The sequence below is a fragment of the Nanorana parkeri genome, unplaced genomic scaffold, assembly GCF_000935625.1.
Source record: "Nanorana parkeri isolate BGI_ZX_2015 unplaced genomic scaffold, ASM93562v1 scaffold44, whole genome shotgun sequence".
NCBI lineage: Eukaryota > Metazoa > Chordata > Amphibia > Anura > Dicroglossidae > Nanorana > Nanorana parkeri.
The window spans coordinates 3,029,583-3,053,308 of NW_017306312.1; the positions used below are offsets into that span (position 1 = coordinate 3,029,583).

Consider the following 23,726-nt stretch of genomic DNA (forward strand, 5'->3'; position numbering starts at 1 on the left):
TATATATATCACACATTTACATACACGTGTGTTTTACATCTGTCTGGCATTTTTCATTAGCTAAACTGAGCATGCGATACTTGTAAGTCTGTTCATATTGCATTCACTAGGGATACAAAAGCACGGCAATTGTGATATAACAGACCCTCTGTGATGTATTGGGTTCTGTCACAGCACTGAAGAGAATGCTGTAATCTGTTTCTCATCCACTGTGAGATCTGATCCCCCTGTAGCATGTGATCCTAAGCAGGACCTGTACATGCTGGGTGTGAATGATCAGTATCTGGTAACATTGCCCACAGCAGAAAACATGTGCAGGAAATGGTACTATTGCTACAGGAAAAAGGCTAACACATCGGTTCTTTGGTAAGGAAGCAATCTGCATTTCCACTGGGATGTGGTACTGATAGTCTTGCCAAGATGTGACACAGCTGTAATTATGGGTTAATCACAGCCTTAGGCTCAGATGTGTCAATTCATGTGAAACCCACCATACGTCTAATATAAATTCAGCGGCCCAGCAGAATTGGGTAGGCCTGCTTAACCCCCATGCTCTGCAATGGCGGCTCCAGTCTTTTTATGTACTGGAAGTGGGTGAGGGGTGACATTACAAACTAACCTCTTGCACTGATGTGTCACGCAATCCATACTTCAATCTACATCACTCAGCTGTATCCAGCAATTAAGAGATCTGACACAATTCCAGCTTGCTGCCCACCTATGTGATTCCAGCCCAGACATAATTAATTTACTTTTAAAGCTTAAAACACACATTAAAGTGGATTTTACTTAAACCGTGCCCACAAGAGAATTGCCTACAGCAGGGAGAATGTGATTTTTAAATTATGAAAGTTCTACTTGTGGGCACAGATGAAAACCAGTTGGTCACAGCTGACAAACAAATAGTTAGTCATAATTTAACTTCTAAGCAACTTCACTATACAGCTAGCTAATTGCAGGCTGACAGAAGCAAACTAAAAGAAATCTCATGTAAACTGCAATACAATAATTTTTTAGGCCACCTAAAATAGACTTAAACAAAAAAAGGGCCTACACTTTATAGTTGAACCTACATGGACCTGCAGCAGCTTTCCTTGTCCCTGCAATGCCTGATTACTGGGCAGAACTCCATCACTTCCAAGCAGTGTCAGAACTTGCTTGCTCCGTTCCTGCCCTCTGACATTCCCTAAGGCTGCATACTCTGAACAAATGTAGTGTCTTCTTTCACACACAGTTTTTGTTAACATATAACCATGGTTAGTAGCTGGAAAGGAGATGTTCTATTTCAGTACATGCTAGATGTCTGACTGTAATGCTGATCCTCTGGTTTTTAATACTTTCCAAGTCAATGGCAAAGAACAGGTATGCAGAATATGAAAGCAGAATTATTGATCCGCATACTTCTTATGTGTTATATTGACCTAAATTTTGAAGCAAGAGGATGAGCATCATAGCCAGGTAGCCAATACTTTCAGTAGCAGTCCAGAATGAGAGCCTGTGTATTTCTCTTGTGTTAGGTTTCCTTGAAAGTGAATCTGTTACTAGAATAAAAACTTGTAAATGTGACCTACCAGCAAAGAAAAGATTAAATACTTACCACCTGTCCCTAGCTAAAGCTTGATAAAGAACCATCAGCATCTTAGACACTTCCAAGAGTATGGCATGCTTGGATCCGCTGTGTGTCGTGTGGATCCATCCACCTGCCCCAACGTCATTGCAAGCTACTGTAGGGACTGCGCCTAACGGGGGACCAGGCATCTGATATATTCCTTGAAGTCTGTTAGATGCTGAAGATTCAACAGGTACCTTTCCTCTTCAAAAAAAAGATCAGAGCCACTGGGAATAGGAAAGCCAAGCATTAAAGTAGAACTGAAACCAAAACTTTTTTTTTTTGGATAGAGTAAGGGAGGATTATAAGTTTAACCCTTGACAGTTTTTTGTTTTTTTTGCCATTTGTGTCCCATTGGGGAGATTTCCCATCACTTCCTGTCCTGTCCGACAGCCACAACATGAAGGAGGAAATCAAAAAAGAGAGGGAAATCCCTGGTGGTCAGCAGCGTCACCAGAACAAGTGGCCCCATTGGAAGATTTCCCCTCTATTCCTATTCTGATGACAATAAAAAAATGTGGATTGTCTTTCACTTTCATTGACAACAGCCACCAGGACAAGAGAGGGTGAATCTCACTCATGGGGACACAGAAAGCAATAAAAAACCTGACAGGCGTTCTCATCCCTCTCCACGCTATCCAAAATAAAAAATTAAAGGTTTTGGCTTCAGTTGCACTTCAAGTTCATTCTCTACAAGCATTTAGTAATTAAATGTTTTTTTCTTTTAGCAAAAAAAGAGTTGTGTCAAAGAAAACTAGAAAATAGAAATAAGCATATACATGAAAAGTAGGTAGTTCCAGGTGCAGATCTGTAAGACGTAATTAAACATTTTCACTGCAGCAGGATGGCCCAGGAGCTCCTGGTGCTATGCCAATTCTTGGTCCCGAAAACCAGCACCAAGACATCCAACAATGCAATGCATGTCACCTTCTGGTAGTTTAATTTAAAGCCGCCCAATGCAATGTGGGTTGTAACAGAAATTGACCTCTGTGCTAAACCAAAGTTCAGTATAATACAACACCATGCACCTCATAGTGAAAGATTTTTACTCAAGTGTTACTGACCAGCAAGTGGGGCTGAGTCTTTATACACATTATATATTATCCTTTTTTTCAGAAGACAGCCATATACATTAACTCTATATTACATTCTAAAGAAAATAAAAAAGATAAATGCTTTTACTTCTTGGTAACTGCGGTTCTGGAACTGCAAAAAAAGCACATGCAGGAGGATTAATACACATCACAAGTCACCACCATGTTAGATATGACCATTACATTAGCAGGTACCTTCCACTGATTAAACCAAGAGAACATGCTCAGAACTGAATATGAATCGATTTTAGGGATTGTGGAAAAAGTAGAGATTATAGTGGAATGTGCCAATTTCAAAATTAACCAATGTCACAATGAAACGTACCTTACAGACAGTTAGTAAAATTAGTAACAGATTTGTTAAATACATTTACTATAGTTTTGAAAGCACTTCATAATATACAACAATGTGCATGCTGTAATCAAAGAGAAATCAAAAATATGTAGGAGTTGTATACTGGAAATAAATCTGTTAAACACACCACTGCCTGGGACAGAATTTGAGAGATCTGGGATTAGAATAATGGATCAGAGTAATCTCACTAGAAAACAAGACAATGGGTGTTGAAGTGTGCCGCCTTTCTCTGGTAAGGCCTTCAAAGTTAACTGGGTCTTTTTAATAAGACAAAGTGAAGTAGGTAATATCAGCCAACCACAATTGACGAGAATCCTATTATGAATAGTGAAAGCAATGCAGTACTGACACTTAGCCCAAATGGCGGGTGCTCTGAACGAGCAAAGCGCCAGCACTTCCCCATAATGCTGAAACTTGCCTGCGACTCCCTCTTTCCACACATTTTTATTGGCAAGGAAGACAACTCATCATAATGATGGACCAATAGAAATGTGTGGGGGTGGGTCTTAGCTGCAAGGTCTGACACTACCTGGAAGCGTTGAAGGGACCGCTATCTGATCAGAATGCCCAACATTTGGGCAAAGCAGAGGACACTGAAAGTTATGAGCTGCTTCCAACAGGGTAATTCAAAAAAGGGTGAAGAGTTTGGAGAAGACAGGCGAAGTGAACAATCTCGGACAACATAGCCGATTTGGAAAAATTATCTAATTCAGCTCACTTTCCAGGTCAGCTATGTTGTCTTAGATCGTTCACTTCTCCTGCTTTCTCCAAACTTTTCACCCTTTAGTGAATAACCCTGTAACTATCGCTCTAAGAATCTGAAAGAATATACACTCCTGTCACAATTAAACATTCGGCCTTAAGAAGGTTCAAGGAACAAAGCCCAACTAGGGCTTCAGTTTTCCAGTCTCAGTAATGTTGTCTGTAATCTGGGAACCCCCTTTGGCTTACCTAACTGGAAAGCAGGAGAGACATTCCAAAACCCTCCCAATTTCCTTGAGGTCTTTCCCATACAGAAGGCCAGATAGACCCAGTGTTTAGTACCAAGATGCTTCTTACTATCATCAATCATATTCAAACCAGCTGTGAAAGTTTAAATCTGAATAATGATATGCAACAAGATGAAGCAGGTTGCAGAACACTGGCTTCAGGAAATATAGAGATCCCACATGTAAGAAGCTTTGTAAAATTTGGATGCAGTGGTGAACAAGGAACTTGAATTAACTGATCGTCACCGGCCATATGCATACATGTGGCAGCACAACAGATAGTTTTATCATTGGACTGCCACATATAAGCATATAGTCCACACCGCACTGTTGTGCTGGGATCACGTTCACTTGCCGTACCCAGCACAGTGGCCACAGAATCACAGACAGCTCCTGGGTCACTGTTAACGATCAGGAGCCAGGGATGGGCTCCTGATGGCATGATCACTGTGATAAGCCTATCACAGTAATTATATGATCGGGAAGCTCGCCTCCTCCTCCTAACGTTAAGAACCCCTTAATGGGTCGGCAGCGAGGGGTTAATAAATAGTGCACAGTTGTGGAGTTTGCTACAAAGCATGTCCCTGAATGACTAAAACCTGGCAAATCTACTCTTCCTCCTATCTATAAACAAGGATTGTTTGTGTTTTTACAGATTTTTTTTCTTTTCCAAATTATCTCAAATTTAGGTCAGGTTTATTAAATTATTACACATTCAATTGTGAATATTATTATATAATAAAAACCAAAACAAGTTCATAAGGAAGACCTTTACCAAACAACAAAGTTCATAAGGAAGACCTTCACCAAACAACTATAACTTAATTTTGGTTGAAGGACAATCGGACCAGATGGTGTAGGTAAAATTTTAACTTTAGAGCAGGGCAAAACAATAGATTTACTTTATTGCCCAGTCCCACAGCATCACATACATTCCCGTCCTTCCCATGCTGGGAGTAAAGAAAGGAATCCCAGTGTAAGTCACACGTATGAGAACTTTCTACCTGCCACCATGTGACAGCATTAGGCCAATCATCAGCTGCAAAAGTCACGTGAGAGGAAGGGAGCGAGTCACATGCTCCACCATATATGGGTATTTTCTTTTTGTCCCAGTGGCTGTAGAAGGTTAAGTTGGGGTATATAATGCTGGGGAGGGGGGTAATAAAAAGGAGCCTGTTGCCCTTCCCTGCATGGGAAAAGCACAAGTTTGCTTTAAATGTAACTGTTCTAAGAGAAATACAAAAAATAAAAGAACCCAGAGATATGAACATTACTCACCACAATGGTATGGTAGACCACTGCTCAGTCATATTACCACAAACCACATTCATAAAACTTTACTACAAAAGTGGTCAATAATATACTTTGTACCACACATTTGTTTCTGTGATTGTTACAGAGACCAGCAGGCCACACTGAAAATAAGGTCTGTCATACCATATCATATCATCTGTTTTATGCAGTTTTCTCTTTTGTACAGTTTTATCTAAATGGTGTTCAATCTAAATACAGTAAACTCCTCATTATCCGGCATTAAAACAACCAGCATAAAAATGTTTTTTTATAAATCAAGGACATATGTCCACAATGGTTTTTTGCAAGTGGCTTGATCTTTGTTTACATCTTGTTGCGAGCCGGTGGCTAGATTCCGTAGTCAGCAGCAGAATGTAAACAATGGGGACCAATAGTCAGCCTGCTATCAGCTATTTCAATCTTTATTAGCAGGCTAGCTATTGTAGCCGCCCACTGAGCAGAGGAGCGGACCCGAGAGAGAACTTTCTCTCTCAGGTCCACTCCTCTGCTCAGCAAGCAGGGTTTCAATAGCCAGCTTGCTTTTTCTCCCGGAGGCTTACATTCACCTCTCGGCTGCGAAAACAACACCGTGGTGGGTATTGATTGCTTGAGAGTTACAATTAATTCTCAAGCAAGCAGAAACTACAGTTATCCGGCTCCTACCGATCCCCGCTGGTAGCGGATAACAGGGAGTTTACTGTATTGATTTTTATGTAGACCCAATGAGTGAAGATTAAAACATACATGTAAAGCTTTTTTTTTTTTTTTATGTATTTTTATTTTGACAAAATATAAAGGTTAGCGGCCTCTCAGATTTTGATATGGTCTGTGTGACCACTTGGCAGATTTCCCCTCCCTTCCTGTCATGATGACACCTGTCACAGTGACATGAAGTGTGGGTAAATCTCTTCAATGATGTCACAGATAGCAATAAAATCTGATGGGGGTAATATCTATTCCCTCCTATGTTGAACAGAATTTTTTTGTATTACGGTCTGATCCACCATTGCAGAGAACTCCCATCATTTCCTCTCCTGGTAAAGGCAAATCTCCCCCACAGGGACCCAGGCAGCAATAAAAACCTGGACATAGCTGCTAATTCTTTCCTACATTATCCAAATAAAAAAGGTTTTATCTGGAGTTGCTCTTATCCCTGGTACATTAATACATTTTATTTTCTTAGCAATAACATGACTGAATATAAGTCTTAGATTTGTAAGCCATGATACAGCAGACCATGGGGGTGAAAAAATGTAAAGAAGAACTGTGGCTGGGCTATGGACATTTAAATATTTACGTATTCTTAACAAGCAGTAAAATACGCTTTGCAAATGATCCCTCATTGACCTCTGTAGCTGTGGACACTACAGAGCAATTCATCCTCAAAATTCAGAGAAGCACTGAAGCTGTTCATGTTGGGTTTGGGCACCCTGCTCCCTCTCCTTCCTGTGCACCTTGCTTTTTTTACATTAGAGATTAGAAGGCTGTCAAGTCAGTTCTGGGAGAGGGGAGCAAAACAAGCTACTGAGAGACAATGAAAGGTTTTGCTGTAAATCTTGAAAATGAATTGGTCTACAAAGCTTGCAGCTACAGAGGTCAGTGTGGGCTTGTTTTATAGCCCATTTGCTGCTGGTTAAGTAAATATTTGAATGTCTACTGACTGACCACAGTGCTACCTTAAGACAATAAATACAGCCATTAGACTCCATGTATCTGTGCCTTGAAACAATCAAATTTAACTATTAAATGACCATAAGCACAGACCCAACAGTACTCACGAACACCAAAATTGACTTACAGCCTTGGGTGGAGGTCTTCCTTGATTTAAGTGTCTCAACAGAGCAATTATTGACAGTATTAAGTAAAAATCATCACATACCTTGCTCCCCCAGTGCCATCTCCAGAGTCTTGACTTCCAGCCTCACTTGGTGTGCTCACAGACTTAGAGGAGGGAGACGTTGGTGGAGGGACTAAATAGTGAAACAGACACGTATCCTCTGTTACTATTCGCAGGGGTTGGACTGCTTAAGATGTTTCCAAAGCAAGTTAAAAAGTGAGGGGTTGATAAAAAGAAACACAAAAAGGGGTAACGGAAACAGAAGGATGGCAAACCAAAAACATACATGGATGGAGATGAAGAATGGGAAAAAAGAAGGGAAGAAAGAGTTACCAATCACATGCTGGATTATTCATGCATTTGCATCAAACATGTTGGTGACACACAGGGGAGAAAGAATGAGAAGTGATGAGAAAGGTTTAGGACATTCCATTTTCTCAGTGATGCTGCACTTTAAGACTGGTACATATAAGCACCCCATCTCCTCCACAGCATTATGTGTAGTACTACTTAATGAGGAACTATGGCCTCCCATTAAAAGAAGATGTAAAATCATTTTGGATAGATCAGAACCCCTGTCATGTTCCTGTTGCTCATATAAAGTTTTTTTTAAAAGTATTTACTTAACCACTTGCCCCTAAAGGGGGTATAACAACATCCCTAACACAAATAGAAGTGCCACAAAGAGCCAAATGGGACTTTTAAAAAAGGCATAGCTATTGTTGACACACATTATACTGCTAAAATAAACACATTATTTAAAAACAATCGTTAAAAAAAAAGGATTTAGTTCAAACTTTCCACACATATACAAACCCTCCCGGTCTTCCCATCTTATTACATACTCTAAATATACTTCTTAGTACACGTGATATATAAAATACCTGTTAATCAAATGTATCAATGCACAGTTCAAAGATCGGGAGACTAGGACTTCTCAACACATTTCATGTACCATGGGTCCTCTTCATCAGGAGCCATCTATAATTATAACATGGGTCTAATATCTATCAATAATTATACTAAAACATATCTATAAATGGACTTTGTTACAGTGCTGAATAGTATTAGGAAAATGCTTTTTCACAACCATTGAACCTATCCTTACATGCATTAGACCTGTAACGTATGCAAGTATGGGTTTAATGGTTGCGAGTAAAGCAATTTCCTAATATTATTTAACATTATAATAAAGTCTTTGTGTAGATAGCTCCTATATCCTCCTGAGGAAGTGGACCCTTGGTTCATGAAACAAGTTGAAAAGTAATTGTCTCCCCATCTTCGAATTATGTATTGATACATTTGATTAACATGTATTGAAGGGGTAGGCAACCATGGCACTCTAGATGTCTCATGAAGCATTGCAAGACTCTGAAAGTCATAGGTAATACTCCGAGAGGCTGTCTGTGTCACTACTTGGGAGAATCACTCTTCTGTTTATCCTGATGATTATCTCAGAGAAAGAAAGGGATAAGAAAATCCAAAATTTGGAGTAGTCACTAGAACAGGAATATAGGGGAAATATATCAATAGGGATACTTGTTGCAGTGACAACTCTCTAAAGGGATTTTCCTCACTTTGTCAATCATTTTGGAGAAAAAGTTAATTCCAAATTATCATATCTATGACTGATTTATTTTTATGTGTATGGCCAGCATATCGCTGAACAATATTCAATTTTAGTTTTATTGACCAGGCTATCCCATCATCATATGCTTATATACCAGAGCTTAAAGCATCATTGCACTAAGACCCCAGTCCCTAGCCTGCACATCATTCAATTATCTCACTGTACCCCTTAAGTGGACAAAATTCTGAACATTATATAAAGACTAGTACCATCAAAGCAAATAAATGCTCTTAGATATGCTCTGCATTTGCATAGAGTTTGTGGTTAAAAAAAACAAAAAAAAACACACACACCTCCAAAACTCTTAGGTGGCAATGAGTACCCATTACACTTCATTTTATTATACTAGAATACCATGTTGGATAATTAGTTAAAATTATAATACATAAAGCCATGCAGGCTAGCAAAACTCCAGAAAACTCAGCGGCTTCCTATGTAAGCATCTATTGGTGGCTAGTGGTATAAATGTGATGTTTGAAGCCATATCTGACCTGCCATATAGTTTCTAATAAGACACAATCTCTTACAGAACTAGACATGTTTTTATGATGGCAAGTTCTTATAAAAAGAAAAATAGGAAGTTCCTCTGCTAATGCCATCTATGCTTCTGCAGATATTAAACCTGCAATTAAATGCTCTTCTCAGAAATCAAAAGGATGAAAAGAATGAACTTTATTGCATATAATTGGGGTTATATTTTACATGTATTTAAATAATGGAAATGTTCAACTATAGTTTTAAAAAGGCCACGGTCCCTACTTAGTCTTGCGTTGTACATGTACAATTCTACACATCTTTGTACTTTAACATACTTATAAAACTAATGGCAGTTCCATATAGAAATACAATATATGGGGCAACATGTGAATCCAAAAGGTATTTAGGATAGGGCAACTTGACTGGTATAATATACAAGGCATCTGCTGGTAACAAATGTTATGGGGGAATGGACCTACATAGCCAACAAATCACACACACACACTAGCTTAAAGTACAGCTAAAAGCTTCTGCATCACACTCGTATCAGATCTTAAATCCAGCAATCCTCAAAGTAAACAACAACAAAAAAAAAAAACTTCCTTTACCTTCCCTGACTGAGCCAAATCCTCCTTCGTGTCTCACAAGCCCCCCCTCACGGACACTGCAGGGAGGGGTTCGGCAACAGAGGCGGAGTTCTCAATCCAGAAAGCAGTGGACAGGACTGGGTGTGGTCAGTTACTGATTGACAAGCTACAAACTTGTGAATTAGCAATGGCAATGCTGATAGCCATTCACCCTGAAACATCTCATCCCACTGTAGTATAAGCAGGAACAGCCTACACGAGAGTGGAAACTCTGCTCTGAATTCAGGAGCAGTGCAGCATTGTTGCCATACCATCACAGTTAAATGGACTTCACTAGCAGGATCAACAGGTATTTGTGGGACTGTGCAATGGGACTAAGAGAAAACTGAAGATGTACTTATAATTCAGTGCCCTGGAATAAAACATTTTAATAGGAGGCCATAGTTCTACTTTCATGATGTACCTACTCTAGCTTAAATGTTCTTGTCCCACCCCCACAGATGACTGGTAGGAAAAGTCCTATACACAACAAGTAAAATAATTCTGCCTCATCTACATCTTATCAACTGTTAATTTATCCGAGTTTTCTTCCCTAAATTGTGACAAGACTGGATTAAGGAGTGCTTTGCAGCCATTATTTTAGATTGTAAGCCCTCACGGGCAGGGCCCTCCTTACCATGTTGTCTTGATTTGTATTGTAACTGTAATTTCTTCAGCTATATTGTAAAGCGCTGCGCAAACTGTTGGCGCTATATAAATCCTGTATAATAATAATTCTTAAAAGAGAACTATGGGGTAAGTGTTTTTCCCTATAGTTCTCTTATGGGTCACGGAAGGACATATACTAACCTCCTCTCGTGAACCAAAGCTCAGTATCATTCAAAATCCAAAACTTCCCATCGCACTCCTGACCGTAAAGAAATTCCCTACACACAGAGCGGGTGCGGCAGTGACAGTAGACGTCTCCACAGGTAACAATGAACAGATGGTAAGTCACTCGCACTCCAATATAGCTTCCAGTCAATCTATTTATTGACTAAATGGTGCAACATTTCCATACAACGTTTGGGAACCAAAGCAGTCCCTTCATCAGGCAAATCTATTTGGTTCCAAAACTTTGTATGGAAATGTTGCACCATTTAGTCAATAAAAAGCTTCTTTGTCACATGTCGGCTTGAACTACGAGGGTGAGTGATTTTCGCTCACCTCATAGTTCTCCTTTAAAAGGAGAACTATGGGGTCAGTGTTTTTCCCCATTAGTTCATAGTTCTATACCGCGAGCTACAGCTCGCGGTATACTGAGACGCCGCAGCCGGAGTGGATCCCGACTTAGATGACGGGATCCGCCCAGCTGCGTGAGTGAGAGCTGGCTCTGCCTATCTAGAGGCAGAGCCAGCTGTACCCGCCCGTCCGTTCCGCCAGTCAGCGCTGGCAGATGAGAGCGGGGAGAGGGGAATCCAGCCCCTCCCCCTGTAACGGCAGAGAGCCGTGACAGGATCGAGAGGCGAGCGAACCCGTTATGTTTTCCCTCACCTCCCGATCTACTGAGCCGACCTGTGACAGTCTCATTGTTACAGGTCGGCTAGAACTATGGGGTGAGTGAAAAGCACACCTCATAGTTCTCCTTTAAGTGTTTGTGCATGCCACAAATGCAGTTAATTATATAGATACATTAGATATAAACAGCAACAATGACATTTAATTTGCTAAAGCACTGTTTATCAAACACTTCCTTTTTTTTAAAAACTACAATACTTTCTTATATATCAGCAACCATGCAACCATGTCCTTTCAGCGTTGGCTGCACAGTATTTTTCGGTGCAAATTTCCTGATGGTAACAACGGTTGACCTGCCTGTGCAATGCTTGCACTTTCCATTTGGAGAGCATGATGATGATAAAGCAGGAGTAGAACTGATCGCGCTATAACAGGAAAGGCCCTAAAGTGATACTAAAGTTAAAAGGTTTTTAAGCTATTTCGAAAAGCACTTACAATGGATCCTGCGCCTTGATTTAGTTCCGTGCAGAATCAGCGGGTCCCCTGAACACTGGCCCTGATATCATGTTTTGGGGGTGGCTCCTTTCTCTTGCAGGGTCCTATGGAGCCACCCTTGAGTGTGTCTTCACAAACACACAGATACTGCAAGGCAAGACATTCTCCTGCTCCCTACTTATTCTGTGTCCTTCATTCTTTTTCCAAGCTAGTATATGGAAGGCTGATTGAGTCTGTCATGCCCTTTGTGATCTTGTACTGGACAGGAAGTTTAGGGCAGTAAAGCTAAGAGAGTTGGAGTCAGCTGCTCAGAAACATGAGGAAATACTTTGCTGGGCAATGTATATTTGTTTGATCTGGATTCATTATTTGAGAGTTTAATACTACTTTAACAAGGACCTTCATGGCAGGATAACCAGATATTTTAAGCTGTCAATATTGAAAATGACTTTTGAAATGACATTCCCATAAGATTTTTAATGACTGGATTTTCATATACTTTCATTTTTCCATATTGTAAATGAATTCCACAAGATATTCTTTTTTCTTGCCATTCCCGGCATAAAGCTATACACTAGTTTCTATACCAGCTGTATGCTAATGCCATTCAAGGTTACTCTTGCTTGGCCCTCTCTCTCACACTGACAAGACTTCATAGTAATCTATAGCGCACTATACTCTGAAAAAGGAAATGTCAATCAGGAAAATGAATTCTGTTTAACTACTGTGCAAAGTCTCAGCAAGCATTATGTTACATGTTCAGGGTCACCAGCATAGGACATGGACAGCTCACACTTTATAAAACAGCAAACGTCCATATGACAAAGTTCCCAACAAGAGATTCTACCCACTGGAACAATATTTGAAAAAACATTTTGTCGTTCTGGTTAATAGAATATCTATAACCTCAAGTATGTTGTGTTATTCTATCATGTGCTTGTCTTTTTATGAATACTATTTATTACATACTGTTCCAGCATCTCCCTCGCACACCTCTGGACAAATACTGCCATCTAGAGGTCACATCTTACATGTACCTGGTCTCATTTTTATAAATCATGGTGCAATATGTTTATTGATTCATAGCGATTATTATTGTACAGGATTTATATAGCGCCAACAGTTTGTGCAGTGCTTTACAATATAAGGAAGACATTACAATCGCAACACAATTCAAGACAAGATGGTAAGCAGGGCCCTGCCCGTGAGGGCTTACAATCTAAAAGATTATTCATATTAGGGATGCAGTGATACAGATATTTTTTTTCCGATATTCGCTCATAACGATACTGGAAGTCCCATTAAGGAAGCCAGGCGACGTGCAATGACTCGCACCTGGCTTCCCGATTAGCAGGGAAGCCACCCCAATGCTTCACGTCACTATATGACGAGAAAGCAAGGAGACGACTTTCTGGCCAATCAGGAAGCCAGGTGGGAAGCCACCCCATGGTCCTCATCACAAGGTGACGAGGAAGCATGAAGCCGGCTTCCCGGCCAATCAGAAAACCGGGTGCCGTGTAATGACACGGCGCCCGGTTTTCTGATTGGCCAGATTCCCGAGCAATCAGGAAGCCGGGCAGCACGTCATTACACGCTGCCTGGCTTGCTGATTGGCCAGGAAGCCTGGTACAGGAAGCATCCGGCGAGGCATCGGAGCATTTGGGCTAGTACGAGAACTCGCCCAAAAACTCGGCATCGGTATATCCCTAATTCATATAATGTAGTTGAAAACTTCTGAAATAACAAGGATTGTCACCTTTTATACCCGGCCACAAATGGGAGGATATAAATATATCATTTAAATAGATAAAAATTCCAACAATGGCGGGTTGTTTTAAAATTCTGTGTAATGATGCTAAAAATCTGACTGAAATATTAATAATAAAAGTCTATTCAATGTAAAAAAAAAACAAGAAAAAAACACTGAATGCCACCATTTTACTATACGCAAAAGATCGGGAAGGTAATATCCAACATAAACGAGATCCCAAACATGATGTCAGCGTGTGAACCCCTGACCCTGCTTCAGTTTCAATCGACTTGTATAAAATCTAGCACTATACTTTATTTTCAATGTATATTGAACTTCTTTAACTTCTATCCCACTGCTAATAACCATATCGATATAGAAGTCTAATCTTATTGAAGATAACATAAAATGTACTTCCTCAGTACAGTGACACTGTAATACTCCCTTTGAATATGCACTTCTTTCTGCCTTCTGAACTACAACTCAACATCTGAACAATATAACATAATCATTGCTCACTGGAAGCAATGCATGATGGGCTATGTAGTCTTGAGAAATCAAGATTGCATGACATCAAGCAGCAGGGAAAGAGATGCAAAGCAATCTGGGAATCCCGGAAATTGATGACAGTGATTGGCAGATGGAAGGCATCACTCACTACATAAAGGGATTTTTTGAAGTAAGCTTTTATTACATTAGTATGTATTCCTATTACAACGCTGATGTTATACCAGGATAGTATATGCTGGGACTTTTCAACTCCTTTAAAGTGACACTAAACTCAGGAGTTAAATCTTAGAAATACATTCATTCAAATTTTGGAAATAGTTAAGGCACTGCAATGCATTTTTAAGATTTAACTCCTAAGTTTAATATCTACCCAGAGTTTAAAAAAAACTAACAAACGATTCTATCCAAGCAAATAAATCAATCAGAGGTAGGTCCTTCCCAAAGATGCTTTTTAACATAGAGCCAATTCTAAAATCTTACATAATATTCAGCAGGGTGACTCACATAGGACGCCTATACTCCGCTGCCAGCTTATTCATTAGAGCCGTGCTAAAAAGCAATAGAGATGTGCGGAGATCTGCAACTCACAACCACCGACGGGCTTTCTATCCAGGCTCATCAGTAGTTGTTGGGCCATGCATGGATTATGGGTAAAATAAAGATACTAATGTGATGTTTAAAGTGCCACATGACTTGTATAAGGTAATTGAATCCTTTCCCAGAAAAGGAGAGAGAATTATTCTCAAAATGTGTACCTTGCAAAAGCACACTAAAAGCAATAGGTGGTTTATGTTGTTACTTTTAAGAACATAACTGCAGAGGAGGAATACATTACCTTGAATTTAGAAAGCCCAATCTTAGTAACAGTAAATTAAGGGCCAGTTATACATTTCTTTTCATTTGAGATCAGAATAGTCTTGCATTGGTGTAAATCATTCCTAGAACTACCCATGAAGAGAATGAAACTGAACTCCTATACAAACAATTCTGGGAAACTTGTTCAACAATGTAATCATTTGCAGCAGATGTAGAGGGCTAGGTGCTACACTGACACATTCTGTCCACTGTATGACTGTAGACACCGGCAGTAGCTTCTACAGAATGATACAATCTCAATGTCATGAAATATTTGTGATTTAGGATTCTGCATTTTTTGACAGTGCAAGTAGTGTGCAGCGCAAGATGCGTTGCAAGGTCAGGGTGCGTTGCAGTGCCATTCAGAATTCATTCTGAATGTCACTGCAATGCACCATTGCAGGTAGCAACCTGGACACTACAATAAATGATTTGAATTGGGCCTATAAGTGATATTAAAGTAAAAAGGTTTTTAAGCCATTTCAAATGCTGATTAAATCACTTACAACGGCTGCGGCTCCATGATGTTTTATACGTTTTAGTTTCCTGCAGAATCAACTGGTTCCCTGAGTACTGGTCCTAATATCCTGCCCTGTCTGAACTGTCCATTGTGATCGTGTACTGGACAGGAAGCTCAGAGAAGCCAAGAAGACAGACTTGGAGTCAGCTGTTCAGAAACATGAATGTAAATACTTGGGCAAAAATGTACGCAAACGCTATGCTGGGCAATGTATATTTGTTTGATCGGGATTAGTTATTGAAAAAAAAGTTTGAGCGTTTAATTTCACTTTATGTCAGCTGTGCATACATGGGACCCATTAACACCAGTTCTTCTTTAACAACTTATTGTGCAGAATGTCTAACCTGGCGCAATAGGACATTCGGAAAGGCACATTTTAAAGCGTAACCACAATGTACAATAAAGCAGCACACAGCACTCCCACATGGCAATTCCCTTAGAAATGACACCCCAATGCAAATGCACAGTGGGTGCCGACGGACCTACACTACAGCATGTCACAAGTCCTGCATTTCCCCAAAAAACAAAACAAAAAAACACAGGTCTGTTCTTTTGTTCCATTGCTGTGCACTTTAAGTCCGTTCTAGATGAATGGGCTGCATTAATACAACACAGATTAATGTCAGTGCTGTAATACAGACACACATGATGATGTCCTTTAAAAGTGTAGAGAAAACAGGCTGTAAGGAACTTGCAGGGCCAGCCAGTAAAACCATGCATCTCAGCTAGCACAGGGGGGTGCTACTATGCAGAATATGCTTATGGAGATAGCCTGCAATGCATGCCTGTGCCATGCATGCATTACAGACTACATTCACCATATAAGTGGCTGAAAAATACTATACATGTGCCAACACAATCCGTGCTATGAACCTTACAGCCTATATACCTAAACCTGAAGAGTATGCCTATTACCAGCTGTGTGTTGGCCTGCTGAGTAACATACCTTGTTATCAAAGGAGAGGGACAGGTCAAACAGAATGGTTACCTGTGCAGACTGTTCAGCATGGTGCAAAAACAAGTTCCCACACTATTGTTTCTGCTGTTACTCCATTTAAAGGGTCCATAGGAATTAAAGTGTGCGTGGCTTTCCCCCCCCCCCCCCAGGTTTTGGATAAAGTGTAAAAATTTTAAAGCCCTCTGTTTTCTTTAGCTGTCTGTGTACTCACTGGTGTTCGGAAAGTCAGCCTATGGTCCCCAGTACAGAAAGCATTGGGAAATCCAAATTTTCCAGTTATCACCAGAACAGGAATATAAATCTTTCAATGTGTTCCAGTGACAACCGTCTAAAAGGAGATCCCCTTCCCTGCAGAGAAATTACCTCACTTCTCTGAGATAAAAGGTAAGGGAAACCTCACCAACGGGACATGGACTGCACAATAAAAACACATGACAGGGTTCTAACCAATTCCTACTTTAGTCAAATGTAAAATTATAGCACAATAAACCTAAGGGACCTGTGCCTTTGCATGCCAATGATTTAACCTGCAGTCCTACCAAATATATGATTTAACCTACAGTCCTACTAATATATTTTAGAAATGTCTCAAATATGAAACGGATGTAATAAACACAGGCTCAAAGTCCATTGACACAGGCCCTTAGCCTTTGGCAGGCTGAGTTTTTTTTAGTGTTGGTTGTTTATAGGCAAACCTAAAAACACATGAAATGATATACGCGATAGGTGCTGGTTTCAGCATGCGTATAGAGGTAAACAAACTCCTAGATTAAAAGACATAAGATAAATCGGTTTGTTACAAACAATGACCCAATTTGCCACCATGATGAACATGATTGGTTGCCATCGGTGTGCTGAACTGCATAGACTTCATTTCTACTAGGACAAATAAACATGGATTAGCTGTGAACAACATCAAGCTTGTTCTCTTTTCTCCAAGTCCTGTCCGGCAGTACAAAAGTCGTCAGGAGTGTGTATGTTGGGAATAAAAGGACACAAAGATGTAGAATCCCCGGGAATCGCATTTAAATTCCTCCTTTTCCCTTTGAAACAGAGACGCTCTGCTTGTATCAATAAGAATGTATATGTTCTTTCAAAACTGCTGACAGGTTACATAGGATTTACCAAACCATTTACATTTAAATCCTCCTCCCCCCCCCTTCCTTCCTATTTAAGCAAGTAATCTGAACAAGAGAAAACGCAGAGTGGAAACATAATGAGGCATGAGAAGATTAGGTCCCTCTCTGCAGGGGCACATAATAATACAAGCTACTATGTCTTAATAAGTGACACCGGCTTCAACTTTTGTCCTGTGCCTTAGCAACTTGTGACAGGAAAAGCAATTGCATTAGGAACTGGGATACACCATGATGGGTCAATGTGATCATCTTCACAACAGCTCACTTATTCCTAAAAAGGTTTCTGAACTGGAATATTGCACTTTATACTACAGGGTTTATATAGCTCCAACAGTTTGTGCAGCTCTTTATAATATACCCAATCAGATCTAATAGGAACAGCCCTTTAACGTGCCTATTATTTATAAGATATCAATCGCCAATTGCAAGCAAGTTCCAGCATGCACTGATATGATCTTACAATTATTCCCAACATAAAGGAAGCATCTTACTGGACTCTGATCATATGGCAAACTCGGGCTATTAGAGTGGAATGGAGGAAGAGAAGGTTGGTGATGGCCCGAGGGTAGTATTCGATTTTACTCATATTTGCATTATCAGCCCCAACCTGATGTTCTGGACATTATGGACTATTTCATGATGCCAGCTGTCGTAGAACTACAATTTCCACCTCGGTGTTACGTAGGGACAGTGTTCTACATTTAGTTGCTGCTATGTATTTCATTATACAGTAGTACTACTGTGTTATATAATGCCCTATTTCTACCCTGTCTACAAAGTTCTCATGAGTGTCAACTAGGCATATCAAAGAAGTAATGAGCAATGTAAAGCAAACTATTCCACCTTATCACATGTCCCCTTTCGGGTCACATGACTTTGTTAAATAGAATCTAATTGGTAGATGTTGGCCTCTCCATTTTGTCTTTTGTCACAGTGTGACTAAAGCCTTAGTATTTAAAAAAAAAAAAAAACCTACAAAATGTTTATCTTCAACATCACATAGGATTGACACTGACAATAAAATATATAAAATACTTGTAATTAATGTCCTCGAAGATTTTTCTTTTTTTTAGTTTTTAATATTCCGAGATCTGCCCTAAGGATCACTCAGTCAATAAAGAGAATTTCAGTACCGGGTCAAGTTTGATTCAGTGACTTCGTACATATCGCTCTGGCCCTACTGAGGGAGTAAAAAAAACCAAACAGAAACAGCGTCCATGACGGGAAAAGGAGGAACTTAAATACATATAAAAACTGTTTTAATGCCTAAATTATTTGTAATTGGGTTCTGCTTCCATACTTCTGTATTCCTTAACTATAGTAGAGAACTTGGTGTCACCCTCTTGGCTGTGCAGTGTGGAAGAAGTGTCACCTCCCAATCATAGTCTTCTGATTGTTCTCTCCCTTTCTGTAAGCTTGTGCACAGATTTCATTGTCATAGACTATTAACGCTGCACAGAGCAGCAAAGACCTGACTGTCTGACACTTCCAAAATAATATTAAGAAATCAGTTATCTAGACTGAGCGCTAGTCTTTTTATTTCACATCATTGGCATGACTACTATTTAGCTGTGCTGAAGTTGGCTGCTTTAATGGCTCAACTTCATTGAGTAATTAAAGCAATCACCTATCTTTATTCAGACTGCTTAAGCTAAAGCCCAGAACTGGTCATACACAATGCATTTTTCTAATTGAGACCCATGAGTTGAAGAAACAAAAATGCTCAATTTCCCCATCCAAACTAAACAGAACGGATTGGGGAATCTGCCCTGTCAGGCTATTGTATTCCGACAGCTGCAGGTGTGCCGGGGTCAAAATATCTGCAGTCACTGTTCAGGCAAGAGTTTTCAGCCCAAGTCCATCAGCAAAAGTCGATTAAAAAGTGACTTCTGCCAAAAGGAGGGTTGCCGACGGGGGCCACACACTGCTCAAATTTCCAGCTGCAAACCTAGCTGTTCTGTTAGGCTGTCTCTATAGATAACTCATAGTGCTCAGGGAATCCTTCATTGTGCATAACCTATTTCCAAAACAAATAAATACAGTTTAAAAACTGTAAATTTTGAAGACTAAAACAAAAAATATATTTTTTAAATAAACAAAACATAAAATTTCCCCATTACCAGTATTTTTTTTTTCCACCCGATGTTTAGCGTTACGATGTTGAGGATTCAGTCCACATGCAAGTAACATATCAGCTCTGTGTGAACTTTAGGTGGCCACAGAGAGGAAATGTTCTGTCCCAATGCGAGACTGGCTGGACCTTCCTTGATCTTTTGTGTGATACGGCATACGCTGTGTACTAGCACGTGCGCAATTCACGTTTCCAAATGTTCTTCTGACTGAGTGCTAGCCAAGCACCCCTAAGGAGGCCTTATATGGCTCGATCATCACAGGTGATACTTGAATCGTGCCCTGTAAAGCCACCATTCGTTCTTAAGCCCTCAGCAGCTGTGAAGCAAATATGCATTTAAAATCCCCTGAAATAGTATAAGAACAATACATGCTGGATGTAAATTAATAGGACAAAAAAAGCCATTTACAAGTTACATTTTAATGTCTCCAGCATTTAAGATTTAACGGAGGCATGAATTAATTCAGGTTGTATAGCACAATTAAATCTAATGACAGGCAGAAAGCAAACCAATAAATATGCATATGTAAAGTGACTGCTGTGAGTGAGCACGATATGTTACAGCACTTCCCAACTGTTCTATTGTTGGTAGGGAGCCTGGCCACATTGACTCTGTATTTAGGTCATCTGAACAGGGGACAGATAAGCAGTGTGGGGAATGCGTGTGCTGCCGGTTCACAAGAGCCAGTCTTTTACCACTGACTTGCCTTCTAATCCCTAGCTTGGGCTGAAGAGGGGATGAGAGTGGGCCACCTGCGGGGCTCCGTTCAGGCTCTTTGGCCATTCACTTGTAGGGCGCTTCTTGGAAACGGGCTAACAAACCAATTAGGGGCAGTTAGGATGCAGACACCTGGCCAAAAGTGACTGTCCTTAAACCAACAGCTCACAAAGAGATATAATAAGGCCCCGAACAGCTTTATACACATTTGCTGGGTATGTGTTACAGGGGAACAGATTGGCAGAAAAGGTAAATCGTTCACTTATACTCTGTAAAACACAGCTTCCCGACACACAACATGAACTCATCTCTTAAATCCAGAACAGGATGTCATCCCTAGTTCCTTGTCTCTTAACCTGCAAGTCTTCTCCTAATTACAACTGCAAAGCCCTTCAGTAACACTGTTTGCTGATCACTTCTGTATTTCTATGCCACTCTGTTGTAAAACTCACCTTTAAAGGGTGGTCAATAAGCTGTATGAAATCCTTTAAAGGACCAATATGCTGAACAATATTGCAATATAGTACTGTATGGGGATAATAAAAGTAATGATAGTTTGTGCTCACTATATGAATTACTTTATTTCACAAGACTTTACTTATATTTTCCTCACATGCAGGCCAAGCTCTGCAGGAAAAGTGACAGTTCAGGTGCCCATACACCTTACGATTATCGGACAAAACTTTTCGTCCGATGATCGAATAGTCGTACGATTTTCGTACGGCAGCTCCATCCTGCCCCGATGATCGCAAGAATCATTTAGCCGTAATTAACCAAAAGCACCTGGACGAAATGCGGTAATTGATTTGCCGTATTTTCGTTAGCGCAAGCGCAGTGTACATCGTACGACTTTTGACGGACGGAAACGCCAGCAACCTTACGACAATCGTACGATCTAGCAAAGTTTTCAAACATGCTTGACCGTCAAAAGTCGTACGATTGTACAGTATTGTCGGTCGGACACTGCAATGCACACATACGAATATCGGACGAAAAGTCGATCGCATACGATTATCGTCCGATAATCGTAAGGTGTATGGGCACCTTTAGGCTCAGTTCACACAAGTGTGCTGTTGCTCAAAAGTAAGCGCAACAAAACTCTAAAGACAAGGAGTCCCATTCATTTTTATGGCCTCTGTTCACACCGGAGTGCGACCTTTCCCACTGAAGTCTGTGGGACCAAAAAGCACTGTAGTCTGCCAAAAAAGTAGCTCACAACATTTTTCCAGCGACAGGCATTTTTCCTCCTTGCAAGAAAATTGTCAGGTGTGAACAGGGACCATAGAAATTAATGGGATTCCTTGTCTTGAGCTTTTTGTCGTGCTTACGCGACACAACACCTAGGTGTAAGCAGGGGCCCATCAGCTAAAACTTTCCAGCAGTGTAAGTTGTATGGCAAACTGCTGGAGCTGTCACCGTTTATATTTTTAAACTTTATCGGTAGTGTACACTGTGTACATTCTACTCAGGCCCCCACAGAGCAGCGAGACGCGCTGTGCTACCGTGTGGTGACCTGCGGTGGCAACCAGTGTACTGCTAAATAATGCAGCACCCATCACAGGTGTGTTGTGGTCTAAACAGGGCACATCGTTTTTTCTATGTGTCCTAATGGTGGCCTGCAGTGATCCGGTGCAGTAAACCGCAGGTCACCACTGGATGCCATCTCAGGGATTGCGACAAACAGTTCAACACTTCTGGGGATTTTCACAACAGGCAACTTTTATTCATATGGTTTCCCAAATGAAAAATCACTGCTGATACTGCTTATAAACAGTTACTTGTATTACGGATCTAATTTCTTTGTTGCTTACTAAAAGTTTATTAAAAAATGATCTAAGATTACCATATGCACAGGGCGACAACTCTGCCATTTCACTCTGTTGTCAAACTGGTAAAGGAAGTGGAAAAATAAAAAAACCTACTTGCAAGATCAAAAGGTAATAAAACTACCTTAAAGGGGAGACTCGAAAAAAAGATCACTATTATAATATTAACACAATAGTTTCTGTTTTTCCAACACCAAAATAAATACTACTTTTTCATTGAAAAAAATAAATGTTGCCTAGTATTCAAGTTAAATCAAAAGCATTTTAAAAAGGAAAAAAATGTTAACATTCTGACTTTCATAATACTACAAATACTAAATCATGTGCAAATGCCCCCTAATATACCACGACAAATGAAAATGTGTTCCTGATTGGTTGCTTTCTGCACACCAGTCTTTCCTTTAATACTTACATGTACCCCTCCAATGTACAATGACAGTATAACAAACTAACAGATCTCTATTGGATTGGTGCAATAAATTACACTTTTTAAACCCTTAATAACAGAGCGAAAAACAAACCTTAATGCTTGAACACAGTTTTACAACATTGGCATGCTTTAGTAAACCTGTACATATCTTTGTAACTACTTAGGAGGTGTATTCATAAACAATTCACAGAGCTATTTGTTCTGCCAAACTCTGTAAATGTGCCTTCTGTGCGAATGGAGGCGAAATTGAAAGTTCTTAGCATATTTCCTTTCCAGATTAAATGTAATTTCAGGTAAATACCACAATATGGCCACTTGGTGGCACTGAGGAGCATAGGAAATCAATACTTCTTATGCTTCTGGGCTCCATCTAGTGGCCATAATGTGGTATTTTCTTCATATAACATTTGCTTCGGAAAGAAAACATACTAAGGTTACTAGTTACTATTTGCAAACAAGGAACATCACTTAAAGCGTTTGCAGTTCCCACGCGGTTTTCCGCACGGAAGACCGCGCGGCACGCACACGCTAAGATCTTTCATCAGCACGGATTCCGCTCGTTTGCGGCTATTACTATAGCCTCAGGAGGTGTGGAAACTGTCCAAAAATCACGCTTGCACTATTTTGCGGGCCACGCGGTTTTGTACCGCGCGGCTGCCGCAAAAGTATGAACAATGCATATGAAAGTGACATTAAAGGAGAACTATGAGGTGAGTGAAAATCACTCAGCCTCATAGTTCGAGCCGACGTGTGACAATGAAACTGTCACACGTCGGCTCAATAGATCGGGAAGTGAGCGAACACATACCGTCGCTCGCTCACTTCTCGATCCTGTCCCTGCAGAGAGCCGTGACTGTCACTCATGGCTCCCTGCAGGGATTCTCCCCCTCCCCGCTCCGATCCTCCATTGCTGACTGGAGGGTACAGCTGGCTCTGCCTTTAGATAGGCAGAGCCAGCTGTCAATCACGCAGCTGGGTGGATCTCGACAGTAATGTCGGGAACTGTCCCGGCTTCAGCGGTCTCAG

At 40.4% G+C, this 23,726-nt stretch overlaps 1 protein-coding gene across 7 annotated transcripts in view; it reads right to left on the minus strand.

The window, feature by feature from the left end:
• DYNC1I2 (dynein cytoplasmic 1 intermediate chain 2) overlaps positions 1-23,726 on the minus strand; it is an 80,204-nt gene that overhangs the window by 51,117 nt on the left and 5,361 nt on the right. For 2 of the 7 annotated variants that reach the window (XM_018572514.1, XM_018572500.1), the window contains exon 3: positions 7,220-7,310. In XM_018572514.1, the coding sequence (XP_018428016.1) occupies positions 7,220-7,310 (91 nt within the window). Of the gene's footprint in view, positions 1-2,791; positions 2,816-7,219; positions 7,365-23,726 lie in introns of all 7 variants that reach the window. The other 5 variants (XM_018572508.1, XM_018572479.1, XM_018572487.1 and 2 more) reach the window with 4 other exon arrangements.